The sequence below is a fragment of the Panthera leo genome, chromosome C2 (assembly GCF_018350215.1).
Source record: "Panthera leo isolate Ple1 chromosome C2, P.leo_Ple1_pat1.1, whole genome shotgun sequence".
In the NCBI taxonomy this organism is placed as follows: domain Eukaryota; kingdom Metazoa; phylum Chordata; class Mammalia; order Carnivora; family Felidae; genus Panthera; species Panthera leo.
Window position 1 is genome coordinate 3,187,638 of NC_056687.1, and position 25,285 is coordinate 3,212,922.

Genomic DNA, 25,285 nt, shown 5'->3' on the forward strand with positions numbered 1-25,285 from the left:
CTTCCCAGGAAGGATTTGCGCAAAGATCTGCCAGACAGGAAGGCACTGGCCCCCCTGCTGCTTGAGGAAGAGCCAGGGCCAGGCCCAGGGCCACAGGGCAGGGATGCGTGGGAAAGAGGGGTCCCCCCCCACCCCTGGGCAGCGTTCAGCACAGGGAGAGTAAGGGACAACCTCAGCTTGGTGTTTTAGAAACAAAATCACTTGGAAACATCGCGGGGCTTCCGGATGCAGAGAGCAGGCTGAAAGGGACCCCCCAACTCAATTCCTGTAAGAAGCTCAGACCCTGAGACATTTTTCAAAAGCCCACAAAAACCAAGTCTGTGCCACAGGAACCAAGCCAGGAAGGGCACGAGACCGGCCACCAAGGAGAGACACGAGGGAGGCCGCCTCAGGTCCAGGGCGCCCACCTGGAGCCTCACTGAGGCGGGGCTGTGACCTCATCTGGGGGAGGCCACCGAGCCTGATCAGTTGGTCGGGCCCACTAACTAGGATCTTCAAGTAGGGAGAAAAGAGAGCCTCTGGGCATCCCCGCACCGCCTCCTGAGCGCAGGAAGCAGGGGCAAAGGCAGGCTGGGAGGCCTTCGCTGCACGGAGCTCCAGGGCTCGAGGGAGACGGGGGTGGCCCCCACCCCCACCATCAGCAGAGGCCCCCACCCCCTCCTCCCGAGCGCTTCGGGGCACACAACACAAAACCCGGCCTTCCCGCAGCTGCAGCTGCGGAGGCAAGCCAAGGCCACGGACAGTGGGAGGGCGGTCAGGACACCACCCACACGGTGTCAGAGACAGCCGTCCGGGCACAGCCGTGCGACGTGAGCAGACGGCACGGCATCCGCGCCGCGCCGTCCATCGGGACGGTGCCCTCTGCCGCCCACACCACGCCTCCCGCTGAGCTCAGCAACCTGGGGCCCGGCTTTTGGCAACGGCACCCCGCTTTTCTTTGAAGGCAGCGAGCCTCGCTAACACAGACGCTAACAGGGCACGTCCCCGCGAAACCGTGACTTGGGGACTCAAAAGCACTGGCGGCCTGGTGTCCCCGGGGGAAGCGACGCGAACGGTTCCACGGCTGGCCTCTCCGGGCAGCAACACGTACGAAGCGCAGGGTGCACTTGACATTGGACCTGCAGCTCGATGGAACCGAACTGTAACTAACGGAGAAAGCAGAATAAAGCCCCAGCGCTCACTTGTTGCCCGTCTTGGTAGCTGTCTATGCTTAGTGTCTGTGTAGCCATCATGGTTAATGGGCTTTATAGGAAAACATCAAATCATCTTGAGTCAAAAGCAAATGGCGTCTGGGGAAACAAAAGCAGAAAAGCGTCAGTTAGTAACTGCAGAGCACTCTGGGCCCCCCCTTCCACGGCACCCGGGTACTTCTCAAAAACACGTACTTGCGCACGGAGAGGGAAACCCCACCCTGGCGTTGCCGTGAGCCGACCCCCCTCAGCACCACCCCACTCACTTAGCGGTCACGTGTTTGTACTTGCCCCGGGCCCGGACTGGCTTTCAGGTTTTAGCCACCTGGGTTCATTCATCCACTCAGCCAACAAGCATCTAGTAACCGTCTACACCCGCAGGACAGCGCTGTGGGGCCTGGGGCACCACAGCGAGTCGGTGAGGCTCGGCTTTCCTGGGGCAGCCAAGGCCGCAGGGGTGGGGGGGGGGGGGGCGGTGGCCACAAATACAGGGAATGTCAGAGAGCACACGTGCAGCGGGGGGCAGGATGCAGGGCCAGCTCTCCCAGCCGGGTGACGGGGCGCCCTTCTGGCCACGCGCCCCGGACACAGAGCCCAGCGACCGGGGGTCCGGAGACCGGACCTCAGACGGGAGCGGTGGAGGGCACTCCCCTCACACAGGTGTGATACACAGGTGGAAAGACGGTTCATTTACTTGAGGACAACGCAAAGTGACTCGCTACAGCGGCGGGGGTGGGGGTGGGGGGCTAGGAGCACCTGCACTGTGGCATGGGAAGCGGTAACGTCCTGGGGCGGCCAGAGAGGCTCCGACAGCCCAGGCCGTGCGGACAAGTCACAAGGTCAAGGGCAGTCATTCCGCTTGCTCTGCCCTGGCTCGGCCACCGAAGGTCACCGGGGGAAGCGACGCTCTGGGAGACTGTGCTCACTGGAAAAAATCCAGTCGAAGACCAGCAAGCCGGGGGCGGAGTGAGAAGCGCGTCCCGAGGCCCAGCCAGAAGGAGCAGGGTGTCCAGCCCACGGCCCGCCCCGGGGGAGGCTCTCCTGGGGGGCCGGGCTACCCCGAGGAGCCCGAGTAACAGGGCCTCCCCCCTGCCCAGGGAGCCGGCATGAGGTGGGGGGCTCACGACGTGACCTCATGAAAAGCCAAGGGGCAAACGAGGTTACCCTCCTTCCTTCAGCAAAGGCTCCTGTCTCAAGCCCTGTCCTGTGCACTGGCGGAGCGTGGGTCCGGGGCAGACGGGCACAAACCGGTCACCGTGCACACAGGTTCGGGTAGGGGAGCCGGGGGGGATGGGCACACAAAGCAGTCACCGTGCACACAGGTCGTGGGGGAAAAGGGGGAAGGCACAAAGCAGTCACCGTGCACACGGGCGTCAGGAGGCGACGCGGTGAGGGCGACCAGGCAGGGACACGGAATACTTGGGGCAGGACCGCTGCAAGTGCCCATGGGAGACACCCAGAGGCAGGGGGACGGGAAGGAGCCGGGTGGTGTGTCTGGAGGACAGCTAGCGTGGCTGGGCAGCGTGACAAAGGAGAAGGGGAAGGCAAGGGAGCGGGAGGCACAGGACCAGATCCCACACACCCTCGCGGGTCACAGTCCCCCGTGTCAGGGGGACAGGGACCCACGGGAAGGTCTGAGCAGCAGGGTGACGACACAGGGGCACAAGGACAGGTGTGCAGCCACAGACAGGCTGGGGGCCGTGGGGATGCCCACCTGAGCAACTGGCCGAGCAGAGCCACATGTCCCGGACTCAGCAGTTGGATCAGAGCAGGTTCTGTGGCCTGGGAGGAGAGAGCAAGAGTCGGGACATTTTAGGTTTGAGACGCTGCTCCTACAGGTTCTCAATAAATGAGTCTGTGCCAGAAACGCAGACTTGGTGGGGCGCCTGGGGGGCTCAGTCGGTTGAGCCTCCGACTTCGGCTCAGGTCATGATCTCACGGTCTGTGAGTTCGAGCCCCACGTCGGGATCCGTGCTGACGGCTCGGAGCCTGGAGCCTGCTTCCGATTCTGTGTCTCCCTCTCTCTCTGCCCTTCCCCTGCTCATGCTCTGTCTCTCTCTCTCTCTCAGAAATAAACATTAAAAAAAAGAAAAAAAAAAAGAAATGCAGACTTAGTGACCATCAAGCATGGCTGGTGCATGTAGGGGCTGAACAGCGTCCTCCAGGAGATGGCCAAATCCCAGCCCCTGGGCCCTGCGAATGGGACCTTCTCTACGAAATAGGGTCCTTATGTGTGGAATTATGTGAAGGATCTTGAGATGAGATCATCCCGGATTTAGGGGAGCCCTAAATCCAGTGACTGGTGTCCTTTAAGGGTGGGAGTGGGGAGAGCAAGACCCAGGGCCTACAGAGGGGACACCATGTGAAGACAGGGTGACACTGGAGGGACACGGCCACAAGCCAAGAACGCCTGGGGCCACCAGGAGCTGAAAGAGGCAGGAGGGACCCTCCCCTGGAGCCTTCAGATTGCAGGTTGATTTCGGAGCTGCAAGAAAATCCGTTTCCGTGGCTTTCATCTACCCGGGTGGTGGGACTCTGTTTCGGCAGGACACCGAGACAGTCTGGAGAGCCCCCAGATTGGCTGAGTCCACCCAGGGGGGACGGGGTGGGAATGTGGGGCACCAGCCCAGAATGGGAGCCGCGGCCAGCGGGACAAGAGCAGAACCAAGTGGTGCCGCTGAAACGGTGCAGGAGGCGGGTGGGGCAAGGGGCGTTGGCCATGTCAACGCGGCGGCTGAGCACGGCCACCGGGACCTGCAGGGGTGTGTCCGTGGGCCGGGGAGGGCAGGAGAGAAGGGCGGGATGTGGCAAGCCCACGGCTAGACTAGGAACTCCTGTGGAGCCGCCGCTGAAGTTGCCCTCTGTGCCCCTGGCACCCCCGATCCTGAGACGCGGGCACACCTGTCACTGAGCACCTCCCAACCGTCTGTGCCTTGACCAAAGGCTGGCCCTCCTCCTGGGCTCCTCCTCCACCCCAGGCCGCCGGCCCCAACCTTGATCACCGGCAGGGCTCGGGTGAACCTCGGGCCTTCCCCCTCCTCCCCTCCAGAGTCCACCTTTCAGAAACGCAGTCCTGGTGAAAACCCCCCTGCAGGGCAAGTCCCTGGCCAGCCGTCCCCTACTCGGAGCTGTGTCCATGTCAGGGAGCACCCGCCTCGTCCTCAGGCCGCACGGTGCTCCCCCCAAGCACTTCTGCCCCGCGCTCCGGCCTCCTGGGGGCCTGGCCGGCACCCGCACGCGCCCCGTCACCACGTCACCGTCCCCAGGCGGCCCTGCCAGTGCCTCGCCCTCGCCTGCCGTGCGCAGCTCTCCGGGGGCCCGCCGTCCACCCCGGGCTCGGCGCCTCGGGGTTTCTCCCGCTACACGGTAAGGGCCGGCGAGGGCCCCGTCCTGCCGCGTCCCCCACGACCGGCACGGCGTCTGGCCCCGCCCCGAAGCGCTCACCGTTGACGGGGCACGCGTTGGACACGCGAGTCACCCCAGCTCCGCGGGCCCCGACACCCACGTGTCCTCGCTGCGCTTTTGAGCCCTTTCTCCCGTCACCGTTACTTCCGTGGCCGCCGGAACGAGAGCAGCTCGCGGCGCTGCTCCGACGGGGGCTCAAAGAACAGCTCTGGGGGGGGGCGGTCCACGTCCTCAGCACACTTCCCGCCAGACAGACAGTCGACGCCAGAGCCACCCTCCCTAGGGAACACCTGCAGGACGGGGCAGACGTTGCGAGTAACCCCCCGGTCACACGGCTTCACCCTCACGGCCGCGGAGACATCGGGTGAGGCCGTGCGGAAACGCGCGTCCGTGTCGGGGCCTCCTCCACGCCTGTGGTTTCACGCAACCCCACACGCACGCGGCGAGGGGGCGCAGGCGTCGCCTCACCGACGAGCCGACCGAGACCAGGAGACTCGGCCGGCGGGTGTTGGGGCCAGCATGGGCCCGGCCCGGGTCCCCGGGGGCCCGTCTTCTCGGAGCTGCGCAGCCACAGCGGGGAGGGAGGCAGCCCCGCCCCCCCCCCCCAGCCATCTGGACGTCTGACGCTATTCACGGCGGAGAAGGAGTGGTCCGCAAACGTCCGTCTAAAGAATAGCTAACCTGAAAGCGACACCACCCTCCTCTCCGTGGACGCGTCGCCCCCCAGGCCGGGCCGGCCGCGAGGCTGAGCCGGGAGCGGCCTCCGTCAAACGTCACCGAGGCACGTCCGCCAGGACGCGGTCCGGCGCCGAGCTTGGCCGACAGCGCGCAGCCCTCCATCACGGTCCGGGGCCAGCCATGTCGGGAGGCCTGCACCTACGCGTCCACGGGACGGCGTCAGAACGGCCCCTGACTCTTATGCAGGTACACCGTACTCCCAAAAGAGGGTGCGGGCCCCCGCGTGGGCTCCCAGCTCCGTCGGAGGGTCCTCCCCTGGGCGAGCCCCGCCGCGCGTGCAGGTGAACACGTGGCCCTCGGTGCGCCGCCCGCGGGGACTCGGGCACAGGAAGTGGCGCCGATCCGAGGCCCTGCGTCCCTGCGCCGGCCCGCTCCTCTGGAACAGACGGGACATTCGGCGGCGGCGAGGACGCGGGGCGGCCCTGCTTCCACCCGCGGCGCTCCCCCCACAGGCCGGCGGCGCCCTGCCCTCAGCTCTGGAAGCGCCCTCCCTCACTGGGCCAGGAGGAGGCCGCCCCCCCTCGGGCACGGACCCACGACACAGCGGATGGACGAGCCTCTTCCTGCAACACCCCACTGACTTCCTGACTTAAAAGGTACACTTCCTTGGGTTTGATAAACAGGCAGATGCTTCGTGAGACTGGGAAGACACGAATACACGGGGAATAAGCACAGGACGGTCGGTGACAGAGAAGGGGCCCCAAACACAGACAGGGAACGGCTCGGGGGGACCCCGCCCTGCTGGAACGGAAGTGGAGCTGTCGGTGTGAGTTCCTGTGCGTTCAACACACACACACACACACACAAACACACACACACACACACACACACGTGTGCACCTGCTTCAGCCCTGTCTCCCGAGAGGGTGGAGAAGCAGCGACACCCGGTACCACCCAGACCCTGGGTGATAAATGTCACTCCCCAGAACGAAGAATCGGGGCTCCGGAGAGCAGTGGCTGACGTGATCCCAGGGCTGGGGCAGGGAAGGCACAAGGTGACCCGGAGCCTGTGCTCAAAAATTACGGGGACACGCCAGAAGGAGTCAAAGCAGCTTGCAGAAGCTCTCACGGGCCAAACGTGGGACAACGGGCAACGGGTATGACAGTACTCGAGAGAAAAACAACAATCGGTGAGTCCAATGAGGTACTCAGGAATCAACCTAAGCAAAGAGGCGGAAGGCCTGACTCTGAAAACTAGAGGAAGCTTTCGCAGGAAATCGGAGGTGACTCAAAGAAGCAGGAAGACCTTCCGTGCTCGCGCGCTGCAAGAACAAGCACTGTGACAACGTCGACGCTGCCCAAAGCCGTCCGTGGTGATACGCGCACAGAAACGAAGGACAAAGTGGGGGAAGGCACAGCTCTGAATTATGGCGCGGTCCATCCAGTAGGCAGGGGCGGATGCAATGCCGTCGGGCTGGCGACAGGCACAGTAACCCGAGCCTCGGGCGGGACTCCTCGGGGAGGCCCGCACGAGGCCCCGAAGAGGAAACGCACCTGATGTCAGCACACCTGCCCTAACGTACCACTGATTACACGGGAAAACAGTAGCTTCCCAGCGAAGACACCCGGCAGGCAACACGTAACCAAACGGTGAACATTCCGATAATCAGTAAGGAGACAAAGGAACATCACAGCCCTCCCGAGAAGGACACCGAAGACCTGGGAGGAGTCCTGCCCGATCCCGAGGCTGCGCTCACCGTCCGAAACTGAGGGGCAATCTACGAAGTGACTGGCCCGTAAGCTTCCAAAGCGGGAAGGTGCAAGAGGCCGATAGACTTCTCCAGTAAGTGAAGCGACAGGTGTGTGTGGTCCTCAACGGGGGCCTGGGCCCCCCAAATGCTCTTTCCTTTTCGCCGGTAGCGAGACAGTAGCTCATTCGTGAGACAACCAGCAAAGTTTACACAAAGTCAGAGAAGGTAAGAGTATTTTACCAGTCACTTTCCTGATTTTGATAACTGTGCTGTGGTTAATGAAGACAGTATCCTCGCTTTGGGACGCATACGGAAACACTGGGGGGCATCACATCTACAACTTACTCTCTCAAATGTACCCACACACATACGTGTGTGTGTGTATATGCACACATGTGCACGCACACACAGTGAGAGAGAGATGAGAGACTGGGCATACGTTTGGTAAAATGGGAACACTGGGGAAGGTACGTGGCAAGTCGGTACAGTTTTTGCAACGTCTCTGCAAGACTGAGATTCAAAGTAAGAAGTTTTTAAGTTTAACACTTGTAGGGGCGCCCGGGTGGCTCAGTGAGTTAAGCGTCCAACTTCAACTCAGGTCATGATCTCACAGTTTGTGGGTTTGGGCCCCGCGTCGGGCTCTGTGCTGACAGCTCGGAGCCTGGAGCCTGCTTCCGATTCTGTGTCTCCCTCTCTCTGCCCCTCCCCCACTCATGCTGTGTCTCTGTCTCAAAAATAAACAAACATTAAAAAAAATTTCGTCTTTCAGTTTAACACTTGTAGGCTTATAAAAAGGATGAGGGACTGTTCCGGGCTCAAAGAGACCGAAGGGGCGACAGCCAAATGAACACATGACGAAAGCTGTGAGAGGCGACGGAGGGGCTCTGGGGGGCCACACGGAGCGGACAGGAGCCGACCCTGGAGACAGGGCTGCTGCCCACGTGGCAGTGCTGCTCCTTCCCAGGAAGCACCTGTCAGCAAGGGCTGCGATGTTTAGGGGTGTGGTCACGAGACGCGCACCTTTGAATGGTCACCAGGCGCTCCCATGCGGCCAAACACGCTGTGGCCGGAGTCAACAACTGATGAATCCAGGTGGCGAGGGACCCCCCTGCCACTCGTTCAGCCCTTTGGTTTCAAAACAGGGGCACCGGGGCGGCTCAGTCGGTTAAGCGTCGGGAGTCTTGAGCTCAGCTCAGCTCTTGATCTCAGGGTCATCGAGTTCGAGCCCCGTGTTGGGCTCTGCGCTGGGTCTGGAGCCTAGTCGGTTAAAAAAAATGAAAAAACGTCCATAACAAATACTGGGGGAAAGTCAGAATTCTATTTCAAAACCATCTAGACTTACAGTCCTTCTATCAGACCTTGTTAAGACTACAATGTCTGATGTAAGTAGCACAGCCAGTCTAAAGGGAAAATTGGGAATTTGTGCCACAAGCTTTGAAAATATGTGCTCTACAATAGAATACTATGCAAGGAACTTTTTTTAATTTCTTCATTTTGAGAGAAAGAGAGAAGGAGAGAGAGCATGAACAAGCGAGGGAGGGGGCAGTGAGGGAGGGGGCAGAGAGAGGGGGAGAGAGAATCCCAAGCAGGCTGCGTACTGTGCTCGAGGAGCCTGATGCAGGCCCCGAACCCACAAATCGTGAGATCCCGACCTGGGCCGAGATCATGATGGGACGCTTCACAGACTGAGCCCCCCAGGCGCCCCTACGCAAGGAGTTGTTCACAAAGGGTCACTCTCTCCGACTGACACACTGCTGGGTGAAACCAGGGGCGGGGCAGAGTAGCAAGGTCACCCACAGGTCACCCACGGGACAGGACACCACAGGGTCGCAGGAAGGTGCCAGCAGGTGGCGCCATTTGCCCAAGAGGTTGAAAGCGGCCTCGGACACGGGGCGGGAGCCTCGTGCCAACGTGTTGCTCATAACTTTCGGAGCCCCCTTCCAAATTCCACTCCCCAGCAAAATGCCCCACCACCCCCGGGGCAGCGGGGCCGACTGGCACCTGCACGCGGGCAGGCCAACAGCCCCAGCAGAGTTCAGGCCTCGGTGGTTCAGGAGGGGGCAGTCTGCTGACTGCAAGCCGGCTCTGCGGCCGGCCAGGCCGCGCCAGGCCCAGGACGGAGTCTGAGTGCCCAAGTGAAAGCTGTCATTACCCGCGAAATAACTACAGCATCCAACCCCAGGACGGACAGTCAGCAAGGCTCCTTTTTACCAAAAGCTCGTTTTGCTAGGCATTTTGTAGAAACCAAGGCTAGCCGGAGATTTAGAAACAATCAATGAATCCCTATTTCTTCCCTCCATTACACAGAAAGGGAAGTTCCTATCAGGTTCACACTCAACACTGCCTTAACTTCTTAACGCACAGAGCTCCAAAATCCAAGTTGAAGAATGGCCAGCCCAACGTACGTATGATATCGTGGCGCTGAGCCGTTGGAATAGCTTTGCCTGGTTTATTTCTGGAAATTTCATCCCATAAAAAAAGGGCACGTCACGTACTGAAGCTGTCACTTTGGTGCCCACTCAAGAGATCTGGCCGGACTAAGACAAATGAGGAAAACACAGCCTTCTGATTCTCACGTACAGAAATATTACAACTCACTAGTCACGAAAGAGATACAATCTCTCAACGAATAATCCTTTTTCATCTAGCGATTTAAATTTAAAACAAGAGTGCTACACTATGTTGGCAAAGATGGATGAAACCCGGGGCCCAAAGGGGTCCTAAGCCTCCCGAGCCGTGTGACTGGTGTGCAGAGAAACCTGACCACGTGCACAGTTGGCCACAGAACACGGTACACTCTTCTCAACGCAGTGTAAATGCTGCACAACACTCAACGTGGCCCAAATCCACAGGCAGGCATTTTCGTGTTTGCAAACATTCCCATCCAGGCTGACGGGATGCAGGGGTTTAGTCTTTCAGAAAAGAACAGGTATAAACAGATTCGTTGAATCCCACCGAGTGTTGAAGTCCTCTGTGGATGGGTCTGGGAAGGGTCCTGCGGGCTGGGAGGTCTGCAGAGGCCAGAAGCGAAGGCAGGAGGTCGGGGGCAGAGGGCAGGCCCTAACAGGGCCGTAGCCTGTCCCCTGGCATCCAAGCCACAAACCCCCCTTTTCCCCTCCGCCGATGTGGGTCCCACAGGGGAGCACCTGCCAGGCTGGGAGACTCAGTTACTGCCAGGGAGGTGGCTGTGAGGCCTGTGGAAGATTTAGATTCGAATACTTTTATGTTAAGTCTCAGAATAAACTATGTATTTGACCTTTAGGGTGTTTGTAGTATTTAAGAAAATTTGGCAAATTAATGTTACATATTAGCCAGGACTCCAATATAAATGTATAATTAAGCTTCTAATTTTAGACACGATTTTTTTTTTTTTACTTTACTGAAAAGGTATAAAAGAGACATTTATAGAGATTATCAACATTCTTTAATATTTTTTAACATTTATTTATTTTTGAAGGAGAGACTGAACAGGGGAGGGGCAGAGAGAGAGGGAGACACAGAATCCCAAGCAGGCCCCAGGCTCCGAGCTGTCATCACAGAGCCCGACGTGGGGCTCGAACTCACGACCTGCGAGATCATGACCTGAGCCACCCGGGCGCCCCGAGAACATTCTTGATCTACGCAAGCACAGGGATTGTTGGGCACTCTCGTAGCCACTGGGAATACAGCAGGGAGCAAAGGCAAGTTCCTCACCCCACAAAGCGTGTCACTTCCGGACAGCGAGGTTTGGAAAGAACTTGACATTCACCACGTAGGTAACTTTAAATTATTAGACCTACCTGAGAAAGTTTTACTTGTTTGGCCAGATGTTCCCCGTGCCTAAAATGACAATTAAATCCAGTACACTTAACACCATAGGGGCGCCTGGGAGGCTCAGTCGGTTGAGCACCTCGACTTCAGCTCCGATCATGATCTCAGGGTCTGTGGGACTGAGGCTTGCGTTGGGCTCCGCATTGGGTGTGGAGACTGCTTAAGAATCTCTCTCTCTCTCTCTCTCTCTCTCTCCCTCCCTCCCTCTGCCCCTCCCCTGCTTTCTTTCTCTCTCTCAAATAAATAAGCTTAAAAAAAAAAAAAAAGAATGAAAACTATGGCTCAGAATGTATAAGGGAAGTTAAAGGCTCAGTCAGGTTAAGCATCCAACTTTGGCTCAGGTCATGATCCCGTGGTTCGTGAGTTCGAGCCTCTGTGCTAACAGTGCAGAGCCTGCTTGGGATTCTCCTCTCTCTCTGCCCCTCCCCTGCTCATGCTTTTTCGCTTTCAAAATAAATAAATAAAAACTTAAAAAAATTAACCTCAAATAATCTTTTCTATGCTGAAAAGCCTCATTTCAAAGGGCATTCAAAACTTACAGCAAGAAATGCTAGATGCTGACAATGTTTTTAAGCCACCTTAATAAAAAATGGAAACACTGGGAATGCAAGCTGGTGCAGCCACTCTGGGTGCAGTACAGAGGTTCCTCTAAAAACTAAAACTAGATCTACCCTACGACCCAGCAATTGCACTACTAGGCATTTATCCCCGGGATACAGGTGTGCTGTTTCGAAGGGACACATACACCCCCATGTTTATAGCAGCACTATCAACAATAGCCAGAGTATGGAAAGAGCCCAAATGTCCATCGATCGATGGATGAATGGATAAAGAAGATGTGGTATATACACACAATGGAGTATTACTCAGCAATCAAAAAGAACGAAATCTTGCCGTTTGCAACTACGTGGATGGAACTGGAGGGTATTATGCTAAACGAAATTAGTCAGAGAAAGACAAATATCATAGGACTTCACTCATATGAGGACTTTAAGGGACAAAACAGGTGAACATAAGGGAAGGGAAACAAAAATAATATAAAAACAGGGAGGGGGACAAAACAGAAGAGACTGAAATACAGAGAACAAACTGAGGGTGGCTGGAGGGGCTGTGGGAGGGGGACGGGCTAAATGGGCAAGGGACATCAAGGAGGACACTTGTTGGGATGAGCACCGGGTGTTCTACGTAGGGGATGAATCACTGGAACCTACTCCTGAAATCATTGTTGCACTAGATGCTGACTAGCTTGGATGTAAATTTTAAAAAGTTAAAAATAAAATTAAAAACAAAAATGGAAACAGAACCTTCATGTCCTCCCCAAGGGATGGTGACATCAACTACAGTCACCCGTCATCGATCATCGACAGGATGGTTACATCCCAGAGCAGCCTGGAAAGGGCTCCCAGCAACCCGTCCGACGGGAAGGCAGGGCACACGTTTGCTGTGCACCTGACCGTGCCCTTCCTTCCGTCCGCAAATATTTCCCGGAGCTCTTCTCGGTGCCAGGCTCTGCTCTGAGTGCTGGGGGTGGAAGGTCCTGGCTGTCAAGAAACCACCTGATAACTGTGTCAAGCGGGTATCTATGGGTCAACGTGGGGAGAAGACACGTCTCTCAAGCACCGGGTCACCCCATCCAGGAGCACCTCTCTTACGATGTTTGACGGTCTCTGTGGAGGTCTTCTGGACTCTTGGGGAGACTGACTCCTAAGTAGCTCACGTTTTCCTCTCGCTGCCCAAAGTACCTCATCGTCCTTGTGCCTCCGGGCGGGCCGCTGGACGGGAAGGAAGCACGCCCGGGGTGCGCAGGCCAACCTTGCAGCCGCCCACCTGGCCAGCGGCTTTGCTTCCAGCAGCTCGCGGAGAGTCTGCTCACTGTTCTCGGAACACGTCAGTATCCCAGCCAAGATCCGCGGTGCCTTTCAGAAACTCAAGGGACCTGTTCTCACACGCGTGCAGAATGAAAGTCCGCGAGTAGCCGTACTACCCTTAAAAGGTCTAAGAAACACCGACGTCGGAATACCCCACTCGGCCACAGCAACAGCAGAACGGGCAAACACGCAGGCCAGCGGAACAGAAGAAGCAAGACACCAGACTTGCCAGGGCCCGAAGGAAAAGCACCCCCCAAAAGGCACAGAGCTTTGCGGCTTTGACGCTTTTACAAACATCCCGCAACTCGCTCAAGTCCTGCAAGGCGCTGGTGAAAGGGGCCACCGTCCAGGCGCCCGTGCACACGCACAGGGCGCACGCCAGCGGCACGCTCTCCCGTCCGGCCCCGGCACGTGGCCCCTTGACGACCGAGCCGGTCGCCGCAGAAGCACCGAAAGAGCAACTCTGCACACGGCTCTGCAAGAACGGGGCTCGAGCCTCCGCGCGACGGTCCTACTCATGCAGCCCATGCCAGCGCACACACGCGCGGAGAACTCGTTCGCAGACGCTCGCCACTCGTTTTGTGCAAGGCCGACAAGGGAAACCAAGAGGAGAAACGTCATCTAGAGTCTGCTCTGCGTTGCGGCCTACGTGAGGCACTGTTTTATTTTTTAATGTTTGTCTATCTTTGAGGGAGAGACAGAATGTGAGCGGGGGAGGGGCAGAGAGAGAGGGAGACACAGAATCGGAAGCAGGCTCCAGGCTCGGAGCTGTCGGCACAGAGCCCGACGCGGGGCTTGAACCCACGGACCGAGAGATGGTGACCACGAGAGCCAAAGTTGGACACTTAACCGACTGAGCCACTGGAGCCCCTAGACCTATGTGAGGCACTTTTTTTTTTTTTAATGTTTATTTATTTTTTACAGAGAGTGCAGGCAGGGGAGGGGTACACAGAGAGGGAGACGCAGAATCCAAAGCAGGCTCCAGCCTCCTAACTGTCAGCACAGAGCCCGACACGGGGCTCAAACCCATGAGCCGTGAGATCGTGACCTGAGCCAAAGTCTGACGCTTCACCAACCCAGCCACCCAGGTGCCCCTACGTGAGGCCCTTTTAAAACACATCCCCAAATTCGCTGATTCCTCCCGATGAGTGTGGGGTTCTGTCCCCTGCTCTTGAATCTGGGCTGACCTTAGTGACTCACTTGGAACCCCGAGAAGGCAGTAGAAATGCTTTGAGGAAACTCCCCAAGACTCCAGCCCTCAGCCATCATGCCGCCACCGGCCTGGGTCATCCTAGCTGAGGACCCCAACGCTGTGGGACGGAGACAGGCCGTTTCCGCTGGACCCTTTCCAGATTCCCGACCCACGCAGCCGCGGGCGTAACCAAATGGTTGTTTTGCCCCCACCGACAGGGCGATCGGCTTCACGCTAGTCGTTAACCAGAACGCTCTCGCAGATCATTCATAGCAGGGTCCTCAGAGGTTGCCTACTTCCCTGAGGTCGGTCTCTGTGGCTCTGAAGCCCCGCTGTGTCGTTGACATGTTATCTCTGAGAACACAGTGACCCTGCGTCTAACACAGATGTAGAACCCGCAGGGAAATCGGTACAGGAGCGGGCAATCTTACAACTTGGATGCAACAATGTGGATGTTAATTCATTAATGCCGTGAATTCAATCTATGAATTATGGTGTCAGTCAAAATGGGAAACGCCGAGAGCGGATGAAGGCGGCGGTCCGTGGGCAAACAGGGGTGTCTTTCAGTGACAAGCAAGGATGTCACGCGGGATGCTGCACACCCATGTAGCTGCTCCGTGAACACGAACCAGAGTCCAAAGGAGAGGAGGGCTCAGGTGCAGAAGCCACGTCTCCCACAGTGCAGGCGTGAGAGTCCGCCAGCCCCAAAATACCACAACGCCAATGACTACAGAGGACAGAACTCCTACCTCGTGTTTCATCAACACATGGAAGAAATACACAAAGTAGCAAATGCACGTGGATAGCACGTGAAGGATTCTGGGTACTACTCACGAGCACGTGAGGGTTAAACTGTGGGGTGTCACAGACTCCAGCTGCAGCCATGAAGATCATTCTCCAGAATTTCACTTTGGAGAAGAATCATCTAGCGTGTATTCACCGAGTTGACAGGAACGATCACCTCACGGAAGAGGGGGCGAAGGACCCCCCTCAAGTCTCCATTTCCTGACCTCCAGCCACGCCTCCAGATCTTTCTCCCAGGGCCACTCTTCCCAAGCCCCACACCAAAGCCCATTCTCCTCCCCGCAACCCCGGTGATGGGCTTCCTTAAGGCTTGCTTCTTTCCCTCTGGTTGCTGATTTTCAGAATGATGTGCTGCTTCCCCAGTGGTTTCCACCGGTGACCAGTGAGGCTGTTTGCAGCACATTACGATCTCGGTGGTTTGAACAGGTAGAGTGAGTACAATTTTACATAAACGTATCTATGTTTTCATGTTACAAATGACCCCATCTTTGGCCAATGCAAGCCCCTTTAGTAACCTCCTAGAGCCCTTAACACACCCTACGAATTCTCGACAGCTCTTTGCTTTCAGGTAAAACAAGCTACTCCAGGCTCATCTTGTCCATTTTCGGCACCAGACTCTGACTTTGCCGTTCGTTCGAGGGGCTCTGACTCCTTTCGGTGAGAAATGATATGTAGAGACCACAATCCAGGTGCTATGGGTGCTCACTGCTCCTGGGTGCTCACTGTGTCCAGGCCTCTGCAGGAGACACAGGAGATGTTTTCCCATTAAAAATTTTTCAGGGGTGCCTGGGGGGCTCAGTTGTTTAAGCATCCGATTTTGGCTCAGCTCATGATCTCACGGTTCGTGGGTTCGAGCCCCGCGTCAGGCTCCACACTGACAGCTCGGAGCCTGGAGCCTGCTTCAGCTTCTCTCAACTCGCTCTCTCTCTGCCTCTCCCCTGCTTGCACATATGTGCACACACTCTCCCTCCCTCTCTCTCAAAAATAAACATTTAAAAAAAAAAAAAAAGACAATCTTAAAAAAAATTTTTTTCAAAACAAGTTAACACTGGTATCTACAGGGTATTTACCTAACAGCTTTAATTTCATATTTGTGTATCTTTTATTTGCCCTGAAAACCTTCACCATGTGACATAATAACATACAAATTTTTGTTTCACTATTGGTTGCTACAATTTAAACACAAACTTTGATCTAACTCACACAGTGGTTCCTAGTGCCTTTTAAACAGATACATCATTGGCTACCTTCTCAACTGCATCTAAAGTTGCTGGTCTGTACAGGTTTTCTACCTCCAAGGTCAATTCTGGTCTCTTATACCTTCTTCATAAGCCATCCACAGTTCTTCAAACTTATTGCCATCAAATTGTACGCGGCGTATTCTTATTTAGAGATCTTCATACGTGCCGTTATATCCCTTTTGGAAGTACTGTGCTCTCATTTCTTTTTAATCAGATTTGCAAAATGCAAAAATAGATTTGCCTCTATTGTCTTTGACTTATCTTATTCTCCTGGTTTCTTGAGTTGAAAGCTGCATTCGTTTACTTCTCTTGTTCTCTAACACATTTAGGTCATACATTTTCTTTCTCCCGAGAACTGTTTTTCCTGATCCTAGGATTTTGGCATGTAGCCCTCTGCCATTCCCTTACAGAGAGTCTGAAAGGAGTTTCTGATCTCCTCTTTAACCCAAGGCATACAATGAGGGGGGTCTTAACATTCTCAGGGAGACATTCTTAGCTACCCTTTCACTCTTAAGCTCTAACTAGGTTGCCTTATGGTCTGAGAATACAGGATTTACTTTTTGAACACTTGGGATTTCTTTGTGGCCTGTATGTAGCCAGTTTTGTTAAATGTTCCACATAAAGGAAGAAAATCTGTGTTTTGGGGCACCTGGGTGGCTCAGTGGGTCGAGTGTCTGCCTCTTTATTTCGGCTCAGGTCACGATCTCACGGTTCGTGGGTTGGAGCCCCGTGTCGGGCTCTGTGCTGCTGGTGCGGAGCCTGCTTGGGATTCTCTCTCCGTCTGTCTCTGCTCTATCCCTGCTCATGCCCTCTGGCTCTCTCACCCTCAAAAATAAACTTTATTTTTTAAATTTTTATTTATTTTTGAGAAAGAGCGGAGGAGGGGGCAGAGAGAGAGAGGGACAGAGGATCCAAAGTGGGCTCTGTGCTGACAGCAGACAGCCCGACGTGGGGCTCGAACTCACAAACCATGAGATCACGACCTGAGCCAAAGTCCGTTCGTTGTTTAACCAACTGAGCCACCCAGGCTCCCCTCAACATTTTTTTTTTTTAATTTTTATTTATTTTTGAGACAGAGAGAGACAGAGCATGAGCAGGGGAGGGGCAGAGAAAGGGAGACACAGAATCTGAAGCGGGCTCCAGGCTCTGAGCTGTCAGCACGGAGCCTGATGCGGGGCTCGAACTCACAGACCGCGAGATCATGACCTGAGCCGAAGTCGGACGCTCAACCGACTGAGCCACCCAGGCGCCCCAACATTTTGTTTTTAAAGACTGTCTCTCCCCCTCTACCACTCGCACACTCTGTCTCTAAAATAAAAAGGAAAAGAAAAAAGGAGAATCTATATTTTACGTTTGTTGGGCGCAAATTCCTGTACACATCCGGTGACCACATCATTTGTATCCTTTATAGCAGCGGCTCTCAACTGGGGATGCTTTGGGTCCCCAGGGACACTTGGCAAAGTCCAGAACTCTGGCTATCACAAGGAGGGGGATGGGTGGCCACTGGCGTCTAGTGAGTGCAGGCCAGGGCTTCTGTGAAATACCCTACAGTGCACAGGTGGCAAAGAATGATTTGGCCCCAAACGTCACCGGGACCAGGTTAAGAGCCCCCTCCACACCCTTTCTTCTTCCTGGGTCCTTGGCTGGCAACTTGCAGTCCCTTTACAGCCAGCCTTCCCCTGTACACGTAGAATGGTCCGCTTCTCCGGTTTTGGAGAGTAGGACTCTGTCTCACTGTCACATTAAGTGTGCGATCATTAACCGTGCCTTTGAGTGACAAGATGTGCTCAGAGCTCTGTAACTTGAGCCTAACTATGTCTGGTTCAAAGTTACTAAACCTGCTTTCTTTCTGTTAGGACTCATATACATTCCCATCCCTGTTTCCTACCTTCTTGTGTTCTGGGTGTATCACTTACATACAGTATTTTTTTAATGTTTATTTTTGAGAGAGACAGAGCAGGGGAGAGGCAGAGAGGGGGAGACACAGAATTGGAAGCAGGCTCCAGGCTCCGAGCCGTCAGCACAGAGTCCAACGCGGGGCTTGAACTCACAGACCATGAGATCATGACCTGAGCCAAAGTCACATGCTTAACCAACTAAGCCACCCAGATGCCCCTCTTTTATTAAAAAGAATTTACCTTAATAAGAATAAGGCATACTATATATGGTCATCCTAAAAACTATTTAAAAATTTTTGTTTTATGTTTATTTATTTTTGACAGAGAGAGACAGAGCATGAGCGGGGGAGGGGCACAGAGAGAGGGAGACCCAGAATCGGAAGCAGGCTCCAGGCCCTGAGCTGTCAGCACAGAGCCTGACGTGGGGCTCAAACTCATGGACCACAAGGTCACGACCTGAGCCAAAGTCGGACGCTCAAGTGACTGAGCCACCCAGGCGCCCCTAAAAAATATTTCTAAAAAATGTTCAATGTTTATTTATTTTTGAAGTTAAGAAAGAGTGTGAGCAGGGGAGGGCACAGAGAGAGGAAGACCCAGAATCGGAAGCAGGCTCCAGGCTCCGAGACGTCAGCACAGAGCCCGACGCGGGGCTCGAACTCACGGATCGTGAGATCACGACCGGAGCCGAAGTCAGACGCTTAATCGACTGAGCCCCCCAGGAGCCTTCACTTATATGCAGCATGTAGCTGGATCTCCAGTTTTCTCCTAAATCTGGAGTCATCATCACGTGGGAGGTCTAAACCCACTGACATGAACCGCAGTTACGGACACGTCCAGACTTCCTCACGCCAGCTCGTGTCCGTTGTTTCTTCACCAAGTAAGCTTCCTTGTCGTCATCTTCTTTTTCCCACGCTCCTGTCTTTAAGTACACCCGACGTGGGGCTCCAACTCACCACCCTGAGATCAAAAACCACACGTTCCAGCAACTGAGCCGGCCAGGCGCCCCTCTTTCCTCTCCGTTGAGCGAAGCTCTCCCTCTGGCGCTTTGGGAATTACACCCCTGCCTCAGGCCTCTGCTTCCCCTCCCCCTTCCTCCGATCGGCACTAACCCACAGGCCCCGCTTCTCCAACAGCCCTCATTCCACCAAGGATGGAAGCGCCCGCTCCCCGGACGCCCACACCGGAATCTGCCCTCGGGACCGGCAGGGACTGTGACTCTTTGTCCTTCGAGGCTCAGGGCTGGTTGCGCACACACGACAGTCTGGGAAGGCAAACGCACCCAGGATCAGCTTACAGTGTTTAGCCCCTTAAGAGGAATTCCAGGGCATTTAACGGTTAAACTTTATGGTGGGTGTGTTCCTCTTGGCTGTAAATGCTTCATTCCCAGTTAACGCCACATAAGCTGTATTACACCACGTTTACACTGACAGTTAGTACTCTGCACACTCATTAGTACCACGATGCCCCCGTTTAATGAGGAACCACATCACACATCGCAGAGCACAGTTCAGTACCTACTTTTCAACACCTGATTGTCCTGACTAGTCTGGACAGATTTCAGATCATTTTAATGACACCCTGCCGAGAATACACAAAGGGAAAATATTTAAATGTTTTATTTGTACCGTAATCATCGCTTTTGGTATTATTCCCTACACGGAAAAAAATCACATTAGGAAAACATTCTCTTAAGCTTGGAAGACAGAGATACCAGGAACGTTCCGCTATGTGCATTGCACTCCATGCAAATTCTATGAACTGAATTATCCACTTGGAGAACAGCTCACATAGAATAACTTTTTAGGGGCGCCTGGGGGGCTCAGTCGGCTGAGCGTCCGACTTCAGCTCAGGTCATGATCTCACAGTTCGTGGGTTCGAGCCCCACGTCGGGCTCTGTGCCCACAGCTCAGAGCCTGGACCCTGCTTCGGATTCTGTGTCTCCCTCTCTCTCTGCCCCTCCCTTGCTCACACTCTGCCTCTCTCTCAAAAATAAACATTAAAAAAATCTTTTAAAAAAAAAAGTAACTTTTTAAAACAGGGAAAATAACAGACACAACGAGAGAGATTTTTAAAGTTCAAAACAGTTACAGGGAACGTGAGGACGTCCTGGGCTGAGGCGACAACTGAAACAGAAACCCAAACTCGAAATAACAACAGGGCAGGTGTACCCTCAGGCAGGCTGACCTCAGGGTATCCAGAGGGTCAAACGGTCCAGGAGAAAAACAACCGTCTTAAAAGAGGTGAGGATCATTCAGTCCCTTTTCTTATTCCTTTTACGAAAGAAGAAACCCTGAAAGAGATGTGGAGACAAAAAAGCAGGCGGAGATTCTAGGAGGAAAACAGGAGCCCCTACAGCCCGAAGGGAGGGCGCCCGGGTCCAGGCCCCGGCCCCCTGCCCTCGGCCCCCTCGCCTGGTGCTCCGGAGCCCGGCGGGCCGTCACCGGGAGCGCCGCCCCACCAGGGAGCCTTCCTTGCTCCCCCAGGGGCATCAGGGGTCTCGGAACAAGCGCTCCTGGGCCAGGCGGCGGCGGCGGCCGGCAGGAGAGAGAATCCGACACCGTCTCTGACTTCATCAGCGACGCGAGGTTCCCCAGGGCTCAGATGCCAAGGAGAGAAAAACAAGGGAGCCCAGAAGCGACAGGAACTCGTCCTGAAAGCAGGCTTCTAGATTTAGCTCCCAGCGCGTGGTCACGTGGAGGCCTCCGCGATTCTAATTCTGGCCGGGGAGCTATTTACACAGGCCGGGTTTTCACAGGGTGACGTCGCAGACCGGCCCCAGCAGGGCCCAGTCCCCCGCGGGGAGCTAGCCCGCCCCCTCCCTTTCCTCGCTCGTCTTTCCCCGACGGTTATGCAACCCGATCGCCTGCACCCAGACCGGCCTCCACGCGGTCCGGCCGTGAACTGAGGGAGGTCAGCAAACGTGTTCCGCGGGGGCCACGTGGTGCTCCCTCGGCTTTGCGGGCGACCCACCTTCTCTATCACACAGTCTCCTTTCTTCTCGTGTGACCCTCAAAATGCAGAGCGCGCGGCCCCAGGGCCGGGCGAGGGCGGCCCGCGGGGGGACTTGGCCAGCGGCCTGTCGTTTGCCAGCCCTGGCCTAAGGCCCAGCTGTCCGAAGAGACACATGTGACGCTTCAGAGATCGAGCCGTCCTCTTTGTGACGAGCGCGGCCTGGGGGGACATCAAGTGTTCTGCGTTTTCCGGTTAATCCGCAAACAGGCCTGTGGCAGGAGCCGCCACCGCCACCCCGTCCCCCCACCCCGGCTCCCACGCGTCCTACAGGGTCCACTCTCCCGGCCGGACAGGTGCGCCCACTGCAACTAACGACCACGAGGAACACGATCGAGTCCACCGACAGAGACCAGACGTTCTAGGGGGACCTTAGCTTTGTTGTCTCCGGGAGCGACGGTCACAAAGCCAGAGACACTCGCAAACTACGAGTCCCTTTTGCTCGTTTTTCTGCTTACTACTATTTTCCAGAAACGTGTCACTGAGGATCCCCTTTCAAACCAAACCTATTTATTCAGAAAGCTCAGAAAGCTCTCAAGGAATCCGAGACAACTGTCAGATCTTTTCCCAGATCTCTTTCAGGAAACTAACTGTATGTCGCTCCAATTCGAGGCATCTTAATTTTGTGTGTGTGGGGGGGGGAGGGGGGGTCTTCAGGGACCGCGGCTCGGCCACCTGTCCACGTCCACGGTCTTCCACACTGGCTCACATCCCCCCCACCCCCACCCCCGGGAGGTATTCAGTCAATAACTCATTCTGAAGAAAACATCTGTCAAGAGATCACTTTATTTTTCACACAAGTTTTGGGGAGATACCTCTTTAACATTCAAATAAAATCAGGGGCGCCTGGGTGGCTCAGTCGGTTAAGTGTCCAACTTGAGCTCAGGTCATGATCTCACACTCCGTGAGTTCGAGCCCCGCACCCCGCGTCGGCGCTGCGCTGACAGCTCGGAGCCCGGAGCCCGCTTCGGATTCTGTGTCTCCCTCGCTCTCTGCCCCTCCCCCGCTCGCTCTCTCAAAAATGAATGTTAAAAAAAATTTTTTTTAAAGAGTTAATGTTTTATGAAAAGTAAGAACCCCAGCTGTTCAAGGCCAGGACCCTTTCACATGGACAAGCCTTTTCCCGGGGCACCGTATGCTCCAGGACAGAGCACCGCAGAAAGGGACCCAGGGGCGTTACCCCTCCTACTCAGTGCCCTGCCATCTGGCTAGCACTGAGCTTGGTAGGCCAGAGGATGATGGAAGAAACACAGAGGAAATATCAAAACCTAAATGCTCAAAGGCTCCGCAACACCAGCCACAGCCATAAAGCAATACACGGAAAAAAAAAAAAAAAAAAAAAAAAAAAAAAACGAGAACTGGGGGCTCCTGGGTGGCTCAGTGGGTTAAGCGTCCCACCCGGGATTTTATTTTATTTATTTATTTTTTTTTTAATTTTTTTTTTCAACATTTATTTATTTTTGGGACAGAGAGAGACAGAGCATGAACGGGGGAGGGGCAGAGAGAGAGGGAGACACAGAATCGGAAACAGGCTCCAGGCTCTGAGCCATCAGCCCAGAGCCTGACGCGGGGCTCGAACTCACGGACTGCGAGATCGTGACCTGGCTGAAGTCGGACGCCCAACCGACTGCGCCACCCAGGCGCCCCGACCACCCGGGATTTTAAATCAGGTCATGATCTCACGGGTCATGAGCCCGAGCCCCAAGTCGGGTTCTATGCCGGCAGCCTGGAGCCTGCTTGGGATTCTCTCTCTCTCCCTCTCTCTTTGCCCCTCCCCTGCTCTCTATCAAAATAAATAAACTTTAAAGAAAAAAACCAGAATCACAAAACTGTGTGAAGATGTTAGCTAAATATTTTAAGTGAAAAATATGTGAGTTATGTAGGTAGAAACATACATAATAATACCGACAAAAACTCAACCACAAAATAACTGACTAATACATGAAAATGGACACACAGCCCATTAAGCTCAAGTTCCACAATATACATTTTGGGGAATGCCGTTTTAGATCAGTTCTCACCCAGGGGTGACTTTTGTCCATATTTGTGACTTCTGTGACATTGGCAGTATCTGCAGACATTTTTGGTTGTCACAGCTGGGAGTGGGGGTCCCAGTGGCATCCAGTGTGTAGAGACCAGGAATGCTGCTGACAGCCTACCGTGCACAGGACAGCCTCCACGATACAGAAGTGCCCGGCCCCGAGGGTCAACAGTCCCGCAGTGTCACAGAAGTGTCTGTGCTTATGCTGCAAGAAATTCTGCCGAAGTACATCCTGGGGGGTTGGGGGGAGGTATCCATAAACACACACTTTAGAAGAACACAAAGCTGGGCGCCTGGGTGGGGGGATCAGTCTGCTAAGCGTCCGACTTCGGCTCAGGTCATGATCTCCCGGGTTTGTGGGTTCAAGCCCCACATGGGGCTCTGTGCTGACAGCTCAGAGCCTGGAACCTGCTTCAGATTCTGGGTCTCCCTCTCTCTCCGCCCCTCCCCCACTTGCACTCTGTCTCTCCCTTTTTCTCAAAAATAAATATTTAAAAAAAAATTTAAACATGCAAAGCTAAATTTGTAAATTTTTTAATGCAAAAAAAAAAATACAAACCTTGATCAACTATCTCAGACAACATAAAACAAGGTATATTGAGAACTTACCAAGCTCTCATTAAGGCAATTATTTTTGCAAAAGTCTGGCCAGACTGTTCTGAGTGGAATCTGCATCACAGTACCTACCAGTTCATGGTCCCTTTAGAGGGACCCGGCCCCACTGCAGTTGTGGGAAGGCAAGAGCCCAGCCCTCCCAAGGACGGGGTGGTGAGGGGCAGCACCCAGCCCGTGGGGCAGCGCCTGGAAGGTGGCGGAGGGAAAGAGCTCAGTCACTCTCCCCGTGTACCCTGGGGAACAGGAAGAGCACGAGGCGGGTAGGCTGTGGGGAGAGAACTTGCAATCAACAGTGTGCAGGGCCGGCAGACAGTGGGGAGCGACTGTCTAGCTGAACCGAGAAAGGCCCAGACTCGCGCCCAGAGTTCAAGCTGTACTTCTGTGAGCCCCAAAGCCCGGCACTAGAGCTTCCTGGGGTCCCGCCAGGTTCCTCTTTTCCTTATTCCTGTGTAACCCCCTAAGCCCCCGGGCTTGGGGGCAGCCCGGTCCCTGCCACCTGGGGACCCGACCAAAACAGCTACTCATTCTGGGTCAGTCACAGCTGGCAAACAGTTACAGCACCTGCAGCGAGCGTGCCCTGCGGCCTCTCACCTGCACAGGGGTGCTCATTCGGCCACAGAGGGCACAGAGGGCACATGCCTGCCGGCTGACGGGGAATCACACCCTCCCCCCAGACGCACCAGCGCCCCGTGCTGAGCAGCTGACCGTGCAGGCAGAGAAGGCAGGGCAGGCCGTGGCGGCTGACCTGGCGGACGGCTGGGTCCTATCATTTAAAGGGAAGACTCGCGACCCTAAGATGAGTGCGAAATTTTACTCCCAGGCTCTCAGGCGTGCAACCTGGGAGCTCAGCTGCTTTCAAGATTTTTGAAAACACCGTAGAACCTTCTCCCTACAGAATCCAGCACAGAACGAAGAAGCTGTTGTGTCCCCTCAACGCCTGCCCCCGCCTCCCACAGAACCACCGAGCTTTGGAGCCACTGGTTTCCAACTACCTTGTCAGACAGCACGTTTGCTGTGACACCACAGAGCCTTCTGTGCACGAACTTTCCAGAAACAGCGGTGGGGCTGACAGGCCACAAGGGGCGGCTGTTACTATGGCAGGGGCGGCCTCACGTTCCCGGCTTTGCAGCCAGGCCTTTCCAGCAAACGACCAGGCTTCCCGGCCCTTCAGCGTTGATTCTAACAATTTCCAGGCTGAACTCTCCCTACACGGTGCTTCCACCGTCCGAGACAAAACGGTAACTTATCACAGTTGCGAGCCCTCCCAACCCGTGTAGGTGGCACTCCCCACGTGGCCGCTGCAGCTCCCGGCCCGTGGGATGCCCCCCGCCCCCAGACGGCTAAGCCTGGCGTCCCCTTCCCGCACCCTTACTTCCTCACCCCCTTTGCCAACAGTGCAGCCACTTCAGGAAGGAAAACAAGGACACGTGCGTAGTCCTACTATGGGTGGGTCTAGGGTAAACTGACTTCTAGTGCACCGGTTCTGACCTTGGTCTGTGAACCTGAGTGAGAAAATGCATCACATCTTCGTTTGCAGTACCCTCTGGCTGAAATTTAGCCCCCACTCAATTATGAAGAGAGACAAGAAATCCCGGGGGTTTAGCACCACCTGTGTCTTTTCCACCAACAGAAACTACAGATATGCTCACAAAGCACCAGAATTGCTACAGAAATGCCAGACTACTCCGAAAGTCACTAACGCCAGGGCCCCACCTGGTACCAAGTGAGGCAACGAAGGGCACATCGGCAAGTCAAGCATCAATTTGTTTCAATACCTTGGTAAC

The 25,285-nt window shown here is 55.2% G+C and overlaps 1 protein-coding gene across 4 annotated transcripts in view; it reads right to left on the minus strand.

Moving 5' to 3' along the window:
• PKNOX1 (PBX/knotted 1 homeobox 1) overlaps positions 1–25,285 on the minus strand; it is a 57,237-nt gene that overhangs the window by 29,861 nt on the left and 2,091 nt on the right. For 2 of the 4 annotated variants that reach the window (XM_042954957.1, XM_042954954.1), the window contains exons 2-3: positions 2,905–2,972; positions 1,182–1,289 (exon numbers count right to left, since the gene is read on the minus strand). In XM_042954957.1, coding sequence (XP_042810891.1) covers positions 1,182–1,232 — 51 coding nt within the window. In that variant the 5' untranslated portion in view covers positions 1,233–1,289; positions 2,905–2,972. Of the gene's footprint in view, positions 1–1,181; positions 1,290–2,904; positions 2,973–5,276; positions 5,295–25,285 lie in introns of those variants that run through there. The other 2 variants (XM_042954955.1, XM_042954956.1) reach the window with 2 other exon arrangements.